The sequence below is a fragment of the Bos mutus genome, chromosome 6 (genome assembly GCF_027580195.1).
Source record: "Bos mutus isolate GX-2022 chromosome 6, NWIPB_WYAK_1.1, whole genome shotgun sequence".
In the NCBI taxonomy this organism is placed as follows: Eukaryota; Metazoa; Chordata; class Mammalia; order Artiodactyla; family Bovidae; genus Bos; species Bos mutus.
Window position 1 is genome coordinate 83,397,846 of NC_091622.1, and position 14,237 is coordinate 83,412,082.

Below are 14,237 nucleotides of genomic sequence, written 5' to 3' on the forward strand. Positions count from 1 at the left end.
AGGGGGTTGTGAAAACATCTGATTCATAGCCAGCTCTGAGAAGCACATGTAACAACCTGAATTTGCAACTGGCATCAGAAAAGGGCTCGAGGATGTGGGTTCTTATAGCACCGAGTCCTTAACCTGTGGGATCTGACACTATCTTCTCCAGGCAGAGTGTCAAGACAGAACTGAAGGACACCAAGTTAGGTGTCCAGAGTTGGAAAATTGCCTGGTGTACGGGGAAAAGGCATAAACATATAGTCACACAAGTGTCAGAAGTATTGAGATCTTAAGAAACACAGGAGTGCTTTATCCTAGACAATGGGTATCATAATATCACAGGAAAAAATGCAGTCACTTTCAGAACATCCCAGGCGTTGGGAATTTTTGTTTTTATTTGTTACCTAACGAAGACTGAACTGTTGATCCACATTATTTACTTCTGTGTACCTGGGCTATATATTACTCTTTGCCTATGGCCTTAGGACTTTTGCCTGGAAAATCCCATGGATGGAGGAGCCTGGTGGGCTGCAGTCCATGGGGTCGCTAACAGTCGAGCACGACTGAGCAACTTCACTTTCACTTTTCACTTTCATACACTGGAGAAGGAAATGGCAACCCACTCCAGTATTCTTGCCTGGAGAATCCCAGGGACAGAGGAGCCTAGTGGGCTGCCGTCTATGGGGTCGCACAGAGTCGGACACGACTGAAGCAACTTAGCAGCAGCAGCATGGCTTTAGGAAGAGTAGAATGTGCTTTCCTGCTCCTTTACTTTGGACTTGACGATGTGACCTGCTCTGGTCAACAAAATATTAATGGAAGTAACACAAAGAGAGGTTTGAAATGTGCTTGGAACGTGGCACTTGCTCCTTTGTATTTCTGCTACTGGTATGAGACCATGTCTCAGGTAGCCTCCTGGTCCCAGAAGAGAGGTTCATAGACCAGGACTCAGACTGTGGAGTTCAAGTATAGCTAGAACAGCTGAATTCCAACTGACATCCAGAAGCATGAGAAAGAAATGCATGTTGCTATAAACCACTGAATTTGCAGTTTCTCATGCACGTTACTGTGAAAATAGCTGACTGATATAATTGCTTTGTAATTCTTAGGTCCTTGCCCTAAAACAAAGCACTTTAAAGGTATTATTCTAAGTCTTTTAACCTGAATTTTTTGATCTACTTAATAGACTATATTAAATCAGTACTTTATTAATACTTAATGATTTGCCTTCAGTTCAGTTCAGTCGCTCAGTCACGTCTGACTCTTTGCGACCCCATGGACTGCAGCATGCCAGGCCTCCCTGTCCATCACCAACTCCCGGAGTTTACGCAAACTCATGTCCATTGAGTAGGTGATGCCATCCAACCATCTCATCCTCTGTTGTCCCCTTCTCCTCCTGACTTCAATCTTTCCCAGCATCAGGGTCTTTTCAAATGAGTCAGTTCTTCACATCAGGTGGCCAAAGTATTGGAGTTTCAGCTTCAACATCAGTCCTTCCAATGAACACTCAGGACTGATTTCCTTTAGGATGGACTGGTTGGATCTCCTTGCAGTCCAAGGGAGTCTCAAGAGTCTTCTCCAACACCACAGTTCAAAAGCAGCAATTCTTTGGTGCTCAGCTTTCTTCACAGTCCAACTCTCACATCCAAACATGATTACTGGAAAAATCATAGCCTTGACTAGACAGACCTTTGTTGGCAAAGTAATGTCTCTGCTTTTTAATATGCTGTCTAGGTTGGTCATAACTTTCCTTCCAAGGAGTAAGTGTCTTTTAATTTCATGGCTGCAATCACCATCTGTAGTGATTTTGGAGCCCCAAAACATAAAGTCTGACACTGTTTCCACTGGTTCTCCATCTATTTGCCATGAAGTGAGGGGACCGGATGCCATGATCTTCGTTTTCTGAATGTTGAGCTTTAAGCCAACTTTTAACCTTGGAATCTGTCAATAACATCTAATATAAAATGGAGTACTAACCTGGTATTTATCTAAGAAGGAGAGATCTGTGGTTTCATTTAAAGGAATAGAAGATGATGTAACATGAACATATGGATTTAATTCTGCAATATGTTGAAGTACAGCTTCAGCCCTAAAAAAACAAAACACATACATACAAAAAAGAAAAAAGACTTTTACTACTCTTTTGTTCAAGAAACACATTCAATTCTTCAAATCTGGACACTTTGAAGACATTAGAGAAACCTAAATGTTACAAAATTTCAATGGGAATTTTAAACTAGAGAGGAAGAAAAGAAGCTAGACTTATTTTTACTATACAATCTTAAGATGTAGCACACTGTCATATTCCAGAGTAAGTCACACAATCTTAAAATATACATACCCTTATAGGCCAATGCTCCTTCATTTTCTTAAGAACAGAGCAATAATAAAGACCTACTTTAACAATCTCAAAGAAATTCATTCCTAAGTAGCAATGTGACAATATTAAAATTTTGAGAAACATAAATATTTACATGTCAGTACTTATTTGTCTATGGTAGAGTGAATTTATGGTGATGAGTTAAATAGCTAAAACTGAATTGGTATTCTAGATTCAGAAAATGTTCTAAGTAACTGCAACATTAAAAAAAAAAATCCTATGATAACACAACAAAATATCTATCTTCACCTGTTTCTTATATTAACAACATCATCTTCACAGAGAAAGAAGTTTGTTCCTAGATCCCATGCTTGGCATTTTTCTGTATCATGAATTGTAAGTGCCTTCAAAAAGGAGAAAAATATCTGTTAAAGTCAGGAGTAAATCAAGGATGTTCACTATCTCCAATATTATTTACACTGGGTTGGAACTATTAGCCTGTGTAATTAGACAACAGAAAGTAATTAAAATCCAGTTAGATCCATTCACAGATAATATGACTATAGACATCTAGAAATCCAGAAAAGATCACGGAAAAACTATTTTATTAGTATTATTTCTTTTATAAACACAACATATTTTTTAATGCCAGTATATTATTTTTTTGCAGAGATCAATGTTGTATTAACTTGAACATACCTTCATTATTCAACTGTGAAATGAGCTAAAATAAATCTTAAAAGCAGGGTTTTGATTACTTAAAATAGTAAAACTGTAATTCCAAGTTACAAAGACATTTATATAACCATATTTCTAGCTATTAATAGCTGTATACTAATGACAGTAAGAATTAACAATACTTTCCACTTATGACAGTTATCAATAATAATTCTCAATTAATTAAGTCAATAATAATTAACATGATGGTCATATTGTAATTCCATATAAACTTACTATATTTTGCTGTGGGTGTGTATGTATGTATTTTACAGATAGTACTGAACCCTAGTTGACTTTAAAAAATGAATACATTAGGCACATTACCATGCACTTACATTATTATGGCACCTTTGTATTATGAGAAAAGCTACTTTAAAAAACAGTAAGAGAATTTAAGTTTAGGAAAGTAGCATGTCATATAAATCAACATACATACAAAATTTTTAAAATTCACATAAACAAACTTTTCCAAATGGTCATGTTTAAAGTAAGAAAGATACTAACTGGAAAAAAGATATTTTTAACTTATATTACAAGCCACAAATATGGACACAGGGTATACCAAAATAGAAATATGTAGGGGCCGTCAAAATATTTAAGCATGTTCAACTTTGCTCAAGAATGAAATACCTTTTCTCATTCATCAGCATGGCATAAATCTAAAAGTTTAACAATATGCTCTATTGGTGGGAGTGAAGTGAATCAGGCATTATTGGTGGGCATGTGAAACTGCAAGGAAGAAAACAAAATCAGGGAAGGGAGATCTACTGATTAAAAGAAACCAAGTTCAGTATATGGGCTTTACCTGGATACGGATTAGAACAAATCAAATAAAAGAAAGGAAAATATGAACTCTAACTAGATACTTGATGGTTATGGTAGGCAGTCTTCTATGATAGCCCCAATGATTCATACCTCTTGATATTCAGGCTTTTGTGTTATCTCATCTCCTAAGTGACTATAATGACTTTAATGACTATGGCATATGTGATGGAATGTCACTTCAGAGATTAGGTTACAAAAGACCTGACACATTACCCTTCTTATCTTTTGCTTGCTTACTCTGATGAAACAAGCTGCCATACTGTGAGCTGCCCTCTGGCAAGGGCCACATGGGAAGGAATTGAGGGTGACCTCCAATCAATAGCCAGCAAGGAACTGAGGTGGGAATGTGAACTGGCACATCCTTGCCACTGAATCCTACCAATAACTACATGAGTGAGCTTGGGAAGCAGACCCTTTCCCCAGCCTCAAGATGACTGCAGGCCCTGCCAATATGTTGACTGGAGCTTTGTGAGAGACGCTCAACCAGAGGAATTAGCAAAGTTACATCTAATTCCTGACCCAAAGAAAGTGATATAAATGCTGTATTTCAAATTGCTAAGTTTTGTTTGACGATAACAATGATATTTTTAAAATGTTAACGTTTTTAGGTGTCAAAGTGATAATGTAGCTGTTTTCAAAAAACACCCTTATATTTTAAAGCTATGTACTAAAATACCTTAAGAACAACGTAATAGGATTTCTGAAATTTATATCAAATAACTGGGCAGTTAGGGGGCAGTGGGGAATGAGATACGTGAAACAAATTTCTCTATGAGCTGATAGCTGCACGTATGAGATGTGTACATGGGGTTTGCTAAAACTATTCGGTTTTTTTTAGTATAATTTTGACACTTTCTATAATAAAAAGTATTATTAAAAAAGGAAAATAGAGAATTAAGACAATTTTTCTACTAAATGAAGAAGCAATAATTAAGCCAAAGTATAAATAATATTATCACTACCGATGAGGGGAAAAAGAGTTCATAAAAGTAATTCTTCTTATGAAGGACATTTACCCACTTACCTTAATCCCTGCAAGAACAAGATTCTTTGCTATAAAGGGGGGAAAAAAAATAGCTTAATATTAGGAATTGTATATTAGATATGTTTTCATGGAGTCTGTTCATATCTCTGACTAATTTTAACTCTTTTACTACTTTAAAAATATCAGTTTCTTAGAAAACAGAGATGAACAAAAAGGAATAAAAATAAAATTTGATTTCCATAATCAAACCACACTGAGATAATCACTCTTAAAATTTCAGTGTACACTTCCAGACATGCTGTTATGAATATGTGTGTGCTCTCTACCATAATTAATGGATACAGAAAAAGATCATTTACAGCTATTAACAACACCAAAAGAGAAGCAAGAGAGTCATAACTGGTTTCTCATGGAAGAACGTGAAATAGTCTTGCCAAAAAAATAAATAATAAATAAAAATTGAATCTGATCAAGATTTTGGATCTAACTTCTTTTATAGAAAATAATACAAGGGAAAGGAATTAAATTATTTAAATTATGTTGCTCAAAAGCATCATATAAAATTATGAACAAAAATATTGCTTACCAATTTCCAAACCAAGACCACCCATACCACTTAAGAAAACATGGGACTTGGCCATCTTCTGCATTGCTGTGTCTCCAAGAACATACCTCTGTCGACTACATGTAAAACACAACAAAAATAAATTATTTCACCAAAATTGTATATCCTTTTCCAGTTATTTGCAAGCTAATACCCTGGTGGCTAGATTCTGCCCACAGACTTTTTTTGGATCACTTGCACAGTACTTAAAATTCCTCAATTAACTGCCAAATATATGACATATTTTGAAAAATTAGATTTGGCACCATAACCCATATTCCCTCATGGCTACGGGGTTGAGTAGGAGCTGCCTGTTCAGTGAGGGAGGACCATGTGCTCTGGACTTGGCAAAGTTCCCATCCTTCTTCTCTCATTTATCACCTCTGTGGCCACTACAAGCATTTGAGTTTGTCACTTTCACTTGAAGCCTTTCACCACGAAAAGGATTTATCAGGCAAAAAATTGTTTCCCTCCTTGGAATTTAGATGACTTAAAGTTGAGCAGTTTTTAAACATTATTTTAAATATAAAAGCTGACAAATTATTTAAAGGACTTTATTAAGTCATCCATCCTAATAGCCACAGGCTAATATCAGAATGCTACTGCTGCTGCTATGTAGTCACTAAGTTGTGTTTGACTCTCTGCAACCCTTTGGACTGTTGCCTTCCAGGCTCCTCTGTCCATGGTATTTTTTAGGCAAGAATACTGGAGTGAGTTGCCATTTCCTTTTCCAGGGGATCTTCCTGACCCAGGACTGAACCCATCTCGCCGGCATTAGCAAGCAAATACTTTACCAATGAGCCACCTGGGAAGCCCCTAGAGTCAAAATGGGAATTTCAAAAAATACACGTTGGCAATTAAAAAAATGTCAGATATAGTAATAAAGTCAATAGTAAGAGTTTATTTCAAAGAACACTGATCAACGATGTTATACTAGATTCTGAAGACAGGAGCATGCCAATGGATTCTTACCAGAATCATTCTGAAAGATGAGTTCAGTGTAAGTAAATAATTCCAGAACTCCTTGGGTTTTAAGTATTTCTTTTGGAATTCACACCCACACACACACACACATGCTGGTTTAAGATATGTTCGTTTAATATCTATATTTAGCTACTGATATTCAATATAAATGCCTGAAAAGGGGTCACCTGTCTAGTAGAAAGAAACTTTATAAACACAAGCTATTATTATTATTATTTTCATCCTTATTCCCTACAATGAATGATAAAATCTACTAGACTTTTATTTTTAAAAGTTTATTTTATTGAAATATAGTTAATTTACAATGTTAGTTTCTGCTATACAGCAAAGTGATTCAGTTATATATTCTTTTCCATTATGCTTTATTACAGGATACTGAATATAGTTCCCTGTGCTCTACAGTATGAACTTGTGGTTTAACCATTCTGTATGTAATAGTTTGCATCTACTAATCCCAAACTTCCAATCCATCCCTTCATCATGGTAATCACAGTCTGTTCTCTATTAGACTTTTTAAATTGATAGTCACCATTTTTGCTTCAGAGATAAAACTGATTCATTTATTTATGAAATACTTACTGAACATTTACATAGTATATATGGAAAAGTATACTATAAAGTCTTACAACCTTTACTTCTGTACCCCTAAACAATATATTTAAGGTTTGTCTGTTTTGGAACTTTATTTAAACTGGGTCATTTTGAATACTTGTCAGAGTTATTCATATCAAGGCAACTGTTTATTTTCACTTCATATTGCGTTCTTTGTATTATACTATTCTATTGTGATATACCATAATTTAGCAATTCCACAGTTTTGGATGGTTACCAATAAGAAGACTATGAGTACACTTATATATGTCTCACGGTACACATGTAGTAGTTTCTATAGCATATACTGATGAAAGAAAATGCAAAGTTAACTATTAGGTAATACCAGAATAATTTCCAAAGTGGATGTATCAGTTGACATCCTGCTTGGCAGTGTAAAAAAGTCCCCAAATTTTCACATCCTTAGTGTGCTGAAACTCAATATGAAAATTCAATGTGAAACTCAATGTGAAAGTGCTGCACTCAATACGCCAACAAATTTGGAAAACTCAGCAGTGGCCACAGGACTGGAAAAGATCAGTTTTCATTCCAATCCCAAAGAAAGGCAATACCAAAAAATGCTCAAACTACTGCACAATTGCACTCATCTCACACACTAGCAAAGTAATGCTCAAAATTCTCCAATCCAGACTTCAACAGTACATGAACCGTGAACTTCCAGATGTTCAAACTGGATTAGAAAAGGCAGAGGAACCAGAGATCAAATTGCCAACATCCGCTGGATCATGGAAAAAGCAAGAGAGTACCAGAAAAACATCTGTGTTTGCTTTACTGACTATGCCAAAGTCTTTGACTGTGTAGATCACAATAAACTGTGAAAAATTCTTCAATAGATGGGAATACCAGACCACCTGACCTGCCTCCTGAGAAATCGGTATGCAAGTCAAGAAGCAACAGTTAGAACTGGACACGGAACAACAGACTGGTTCCAAACCAAAAAAGGAGTACTTCAAGGCTGTATATTGTCACCCTGTTTATTTTACTTACATGCAGAGTACATCATAAAAAACGCTGGGCTGGATGAAGCACAAGCTGGAATCGAGACTGCTGGGAGAAATATCAATAACCTCAGATATGCAGATAACACCACCCTTATGGCAGAAAGTGAAGAGGAACTAAAAAGCCTCTTGATGAAAGTCAAAGAGGAGAGTGGAAAAAGTTGGCTTAAAACTCAACATTCAGAAAACTAAAATATGGCATCTGGTCCCATCATTCCATGGCAAATAGATGGGGAAACAGTGAGAGACTACTTTTCTGGGCTGCAAAGTCACTGCAGATGGTGACTGCAGCCATGAAATTAAAAGACACTTGTTTCTTGGAAGAAAGCTATGACCAACACAGACAGCAGATTGAAAAGCAGAGACATTACTTTGCCAACAAAGGTCCATATAATCAAAGATATGGTTTTTCCAGTAGTCATGTAGGGATGTCAGAGTTGGACTATAAAGAAAGCTGAGTGCCAAAGAACTGATGCTTTCGAACTGTGGTGCTGGAGAAGACTCTTGTCTCTTGGATAGCAAGGAGATCCAACCAGTCCATCCTAAAGGAAATCAGTCCTGAATATTCATTGGAAGAACTGATGCTGAAGCTGAAACTCCAATACTCTGGCCACCTGCTGTGAAGAACTGACTCATTTGAAAATATCCTGATTCTGGCAAAGATCGAAGGCAGGAGGCAAAGGGAAGGACAGACGATTTGATGGTTGGACAGCATCACTGACTCAACGTATATGCGTTGGAGTAAGCTCCGGAAGTTGGTGATGGACAGGGAAGCCTGGAGTGCTGCATTCCATGGGGTCACAAAGAGTCGGACACAACTGAGCAACACAACTGAGCGACTGAACTGAACTGAATGTGCTGAAAAAAGTTAACACAGTAGGCCTGATCTTTACCCTGCTTTGGGCGCTAGCCCCTGGCTGCTGCCTGTGCACTTGGCTTTTGAAATGTTTCCTATACTAATAATTCTACTTCTCTTTTTCCTTGAGTTTCTCGAAATAAAAACTCCTTTAGCTTTAGATATTCTTTTCTAAAGTACACATGTAAAACTTTAAATGATTTTAAAAAGCATACCAAATTTTGATCCATAGTACTTTAAATGATTATTCTTAATTTTTATTATGATTCTTTTTTCGACTTATGGATTCACCTGAAGTGTATTTTTAAATTTCTAACTTTATGAGGAATTTTACAATTATTTTTTGTATTGACTTCTAGCTTAAATACACTGTGAACAGACATCACAATCTACAAAATTTTACACTTTAATATTTGAGAATTTCTTTGGTCAATTTTACAAATGTTCCATTCTTGAAAGGAATGTGTACTCTACAGTTGTTAACATATAACATTCCTTACATGTGCATTAGAGTAATCTTAATAATCATGTTGATGAACTCTATATTTGTTCAGACTTTGTTTGCCTGTTTTCTTGATTACTAAAAGTAACATTTAAAAAATGCCCACTATGATTGCAAATTTGTCTATTCTCCTTATGTATCAGTACCTGAACATGCTAACATGTGAGAATAACAGCTAACACTCAGCGTTTATTACACACCACAGTTTTATTTGTATTAACTCATTAATCCTCACAAAATTACAAAAATTCTATTATTATTCCCATTTTTAGAGAGGAAAACCTAAGCACAGAGAAATTAAGCAACTGATAAATAGTGGAAGCAAGATTCAGCCCAGGCAGTCTGGCCTTAGCATCCATATTCTTAACCACTATGCTACACCGAATGTAGATTAAGAAAGGCAAATCATTCTACAAGTCTTACAGGGAGGGAAAAAAATCAGTTCCTGGCCTAACTCTTCCATAACCCAATTCCCAAGCCCTAAGAACAGCCATCCTCAATTCTTTCAGTTATTTCTTCTAATATTTACCCCTATATTTCTCAATAAACATGTTTGTACTTTATTTCTTGATTTTTCAGTTTTAAGTATTATCTATCAACTTCCAACTAAAAAAGATGGCATGAATTTCAATTTTTGAATACAAATCCAGTCAAATCATTTCCCTGCTTTAAAAACTCTGGTTGGTTTTGTATTTCCCTTATGATAAAGTCGAGACTCCATTTATCACAAAGCTGTTTATAATCTAGTCTCTGCTCAGCTCTCCAGTCTCATTTTTTGTCACTCTACCATCACACTCCATGTTCCAGGTGTACTAAAGGCTTTCAGTTCTCCAAACATGGTATACTCTCTTAGGGTGCTAAGACACTTTTCTGGAATATTCCTCTTTCCCAATATTTTATGCCTGAATAACTCCTTGTCCTCAGGTCTCAAATTGCATGTTACTTTCCCCATGATGCTTTCCCTGATGCCCCTAAGTTTCTTAAGACAGTGTTGGATCATCTTTCTGTGCATCGTAACACTACACATTCAATTTATTATAACAATTATCACAGTGTATTTTCACTATTTATTTGCCTATTTTTCCTAGGAGATTGTAGATTCCTTAAGACAGAGCCTGCCTTATGTGCTACTGTATCCCCAGTGACTAACAGGGCCTGGCACATAATAGACACACAAAACCTATCTGCTAAATTAATGAAAGAAATGAACTGGCAACAAGAACAACACTTTTATGCTCTACTAAGCAGAGAGCATGAATTCTTTTTTTGTGTTCACAGTCAAAGAACTGCATTAAAAAAATATGTTTTTCACACTTGTCTTCATCAATTATTTTTAAGACTACTTAGGCAAATAATGAATAGCCAAGACATAAACATGGTTACAAATGACCCAGAACATCCAGACAAAGGAAAACAATTAAAATACACGAGCTAAGGTTGTTCAAAGAATCATAAAATCTCAAATTCTCAACAGGTAACTAAATTACCTGCCTTTTCAATGTTTGGCTACCAAGGGGAAGTATACTGAGTAAGTGCCTACTCCATGTTAGTTAATGTCAGGTACTCTGCAGTTGACACTTAAATCCTATGAAGTGGGATTTAAAGAGCTGAGAGTGTAACTTCAAGCCCACCATTGTTATACTAAACCTGACTGTATTAAGCGGACATGCATATATCAATAACTGTATCAGGAAAGAAAGAAATTTCCAAGGCTATTGACTTGACTTTTAGAGAACCCTATTTATTAAAGATTCTCCCTTTTACAAAGGTACTATATCTCCCTATAGTTTTCACCACTAATCCTAATTTTACCTCCTGGGGTCATAGGGAACTTGTCTAATCCCTCTTCAATGTGACAGCCCTCCAAACGTTTGAAGATGGTATTCAGGTTCCAGAGTCTTCTTTCTCTAGGCTAAACATCTCCAGTTCCTTAAACAATTCCAAACATGACATCATTTTGAGTCCCCATCAACACTCTAATCACTTTCTTTTGGATATACTTCAGTTACCTTCAGGCATTCATAGATTTATTAAAATATCTATTTCAAGCCAAGCACTGGCATGGTGTGGGGATCACAACAGCAACATCATCATGAGGTAATGTGAGGATTAAATTAAATAAGATAAAATAAGTAAAATACCTAGCAGGATGCCTGTGACGTTAGTGGGAGAGAGGAATAATCAAATAATCCACTATTAAGTACTACATACAGAAGCATCAGAAGCTAAGGGAACCTGAAAGAATAGGAAGTGAGTATCTATCAATGGAGGCTATGGCAAGTTTACAAATGAAGTTCATCCAAGTTGAAATCTGAAGACTTGAGTCAAAAATCAATCAAAGAAGGAAAAGCATTCTATGCTAGGAAAAAGAAAAGCATGAAAAAGAATGATAGATAAGAGATACATGGTACATATATAAAACTTCCACTTCTGGCCTTAGTTAAATAAGGGGGAACAGATTTATCCTCTTCCTGCCTTAAAGAACTGAAAAATGGACAATATAAATGAAACAATTCAGACACCGGACAATAGGCAACTCAGGACAATAATCTCAGAGAAGAAAAACAATTGAGGTGAGCTTTATGACTGCCCTAGCCACTGCCCAGAGTTTTCAGAAGGTAGAGCAGGAAGGGAAACTCAAAAAAAGCTTGGTGGTCTTCTTAAACTGAAGAGAACAGGGTGTGAATTCAAGGCTAGAATTTGTGAGCAGATGCACAGAGAGAATGCCGGACAGGCTGTTCTCAATTCTTCAGCCAAGTTAGGGGAGGAAACAACCTCAAGCTAGGGAAAGAACCAGATGAAAAGTCCAAGTGAAACAATCACTGTTTAAACAGGGCCAAGACAGTTTGTGTTCCTCTTCAGCCAAATGGAAAACCTTTTAATACAGATAGCGCTGGATAAAATAGAAAAGAGTATTATATCAGTACTGGGCGGCAAGTAGCCTCAAAATTGAGTCTTCTCTGGTCTTACCTAGCAAAGCTTAAAAGTAAGCCTTGAAAAAAATAAACTTGTTTTCAAGTAATTTAACTGTGTCCTTGAAAAAGCTCAAGAATATTTAAAGGAATTCTAGATAATTCAACACCCAAAAAGGTAAAATTCATAATGTCTAACATACACTAAAAAAAAAAAAACTAGATATGCAAAAAAAGCAGGAAATACAACTCTAGATAGAAAAATCAATAGAAGAGACTTAGAAATGACATATGATAGAATGTGTGGACAAAGGCTAAAACAGTCAAAAATATAATTCATATGCTCAAGAAGCAGCAAAACTTCCAGAGATGAAAACTATAAAATGTAAGATGAAAAACACTTTGAGTGGAATTAACAACAGATTCAACACTGCAGAAGTGAACCTGAAGACACAGCAACAGACTTTAAAAAATGAAAAACAGAAATGAAACAAAACAAAACTGGAGGATAAAAACCTTCCAAAACCAAAAAAGCTTAAGTGAGCTGTGGGACAACTTCAGTTGGTCTCTGTGAAACTGAGGTCCCTTGAAGAACTAAGCAGTTAAAATTTTTCGGAGCACAACAAACTCACAGACCATGATGCAAACAAAGAACAAAACGTAAAGAGAAAACTACACTAAGGGATATCGTAATTATTTAAAACCAGGGATGAAGAGAAAATATTAAAAATAATCAGAGAAAACAGATCATGCAATTTACAGAGGAAAGGTAAGAATGACAACTGATTTTCTCCCAGGAAGCAGTACAAACTGGATGACAATGGCACATTTTTAAAATATTGAAAGGAAGACACTGTCAACCTAAATTTCTATACTCAGTTTCAAAAAAAGGAAATAAAGACGTCATCAGACATATAACAACTGAAAGAATTCATTGCTGGCAGACTTTCACTATAAGAAATGTCAAAGTAAATCCTCAGGCAGAAGAAAACGATATTAGATGGAAATCTTAATTTACACAAAGGAATAGAGAACATCAGAAATGACAAAACCCTGTTTCCTTTATTTTTAAAATATCTTTTAGAGATAATTGACTGGTTAAGCCAAAAACAGTAATGTATTGTGAGTTTACGCTGCTGCTGCTAAGTTGCTTCAGTCGTGTCCGACTCTGTGCGACCCCATAGACGGCAGCCCACCAGGCTCCCCCGTCCCTGGGATTCTCCAGGCAGGAACACTGGAGTGGTTGCCATCTCCTTCTCCAATTGTGAGTTTATAGCATTATGTAAAAGTAAAATTTTAAGACAATGATAACTCAAATCCTGGAAAAAGAGAAACAGAAGAACACTGGTGTAACTTTCTTATACCATACAGAACGTGATGTTAGATCTGAATACACACTGTAGAGATTTATACTATAAACCATAAAGTAATTACTTTCCATCTAGTCAAAGCTATGATTTTGCAGTAGTCATGTATGGATGTGAGAATTGGACTATACAGAAAGCTAGTTCAGTTCAGTTCAGTCGCTCAGTCATGTCCGAATCTTTGCGACCCCGTGAATCGCAAGCACACTAGGCCTCCCTGTCCATGACCAACTCCCGGAGTTTACGCAAACTCATGTCCATCGAGTCGGTGATGCCAGCCAGCCATCTCATCCTTTAGAGCACCGAAGAATTGATGCTTTTGAACTGAGGCACTGGAGAAGATTCTTGAGAGTCCCTTGGACTACAAAGAGATCAAACCAGTCAATCCTGAAGAAAATCAGTTCTGAATAATCATTGGAAGGACAGATGCTGAAGCTGAAACTCCAATACTTTGGCCACCTGATGCGAAGAACTGACTCACTGGAAAAGACCCTGATACTGGGAAAGACTGAAGGCAGGAGGAGAAGCAGACGACAGAGGATGAGATGGATGGATGGCATCACTGACTCGATG

The 14,237-nt window shown here is 36.4% G+C and overlaps 1 protein-coding gene across 1 annotated transcript in view; it reads right to left on the bottom strand.

Moving 5' to 3' along the window:
* The window catches only part of UBA6 (ubiquitin like modifier activating enzyme 6), an 88,977-nt gene that overhangs the window by 58,962 nt on the left and 15,778 nt on the right, over positions 1 to 14,237 (bottom strand). The window contains exons 3-6 of the mRNA XM_005892888.2: positions 5,419 to 5,513; positions 4,872 to 4,900; positions 2,612 to 2,706; positions 1,960 to 2,071 (exon numbers count right to left, since the gene is read on the bottom strand). Coding sequence (XP_005892950.1) covers positions 1,960 to 2,071; positions 2,612 to 2,706; positions 4,872 to 4,900; positions 5,419 to 5,513 — 331 coding nt within the window. The remainder of the gene's footprint in view (positions 1 to 1,959; positions 2,072 to 2,611; positions 2,707 to 4,871; positions 4,901 to 5,418; positions 5,514 to 14,237) is intronic.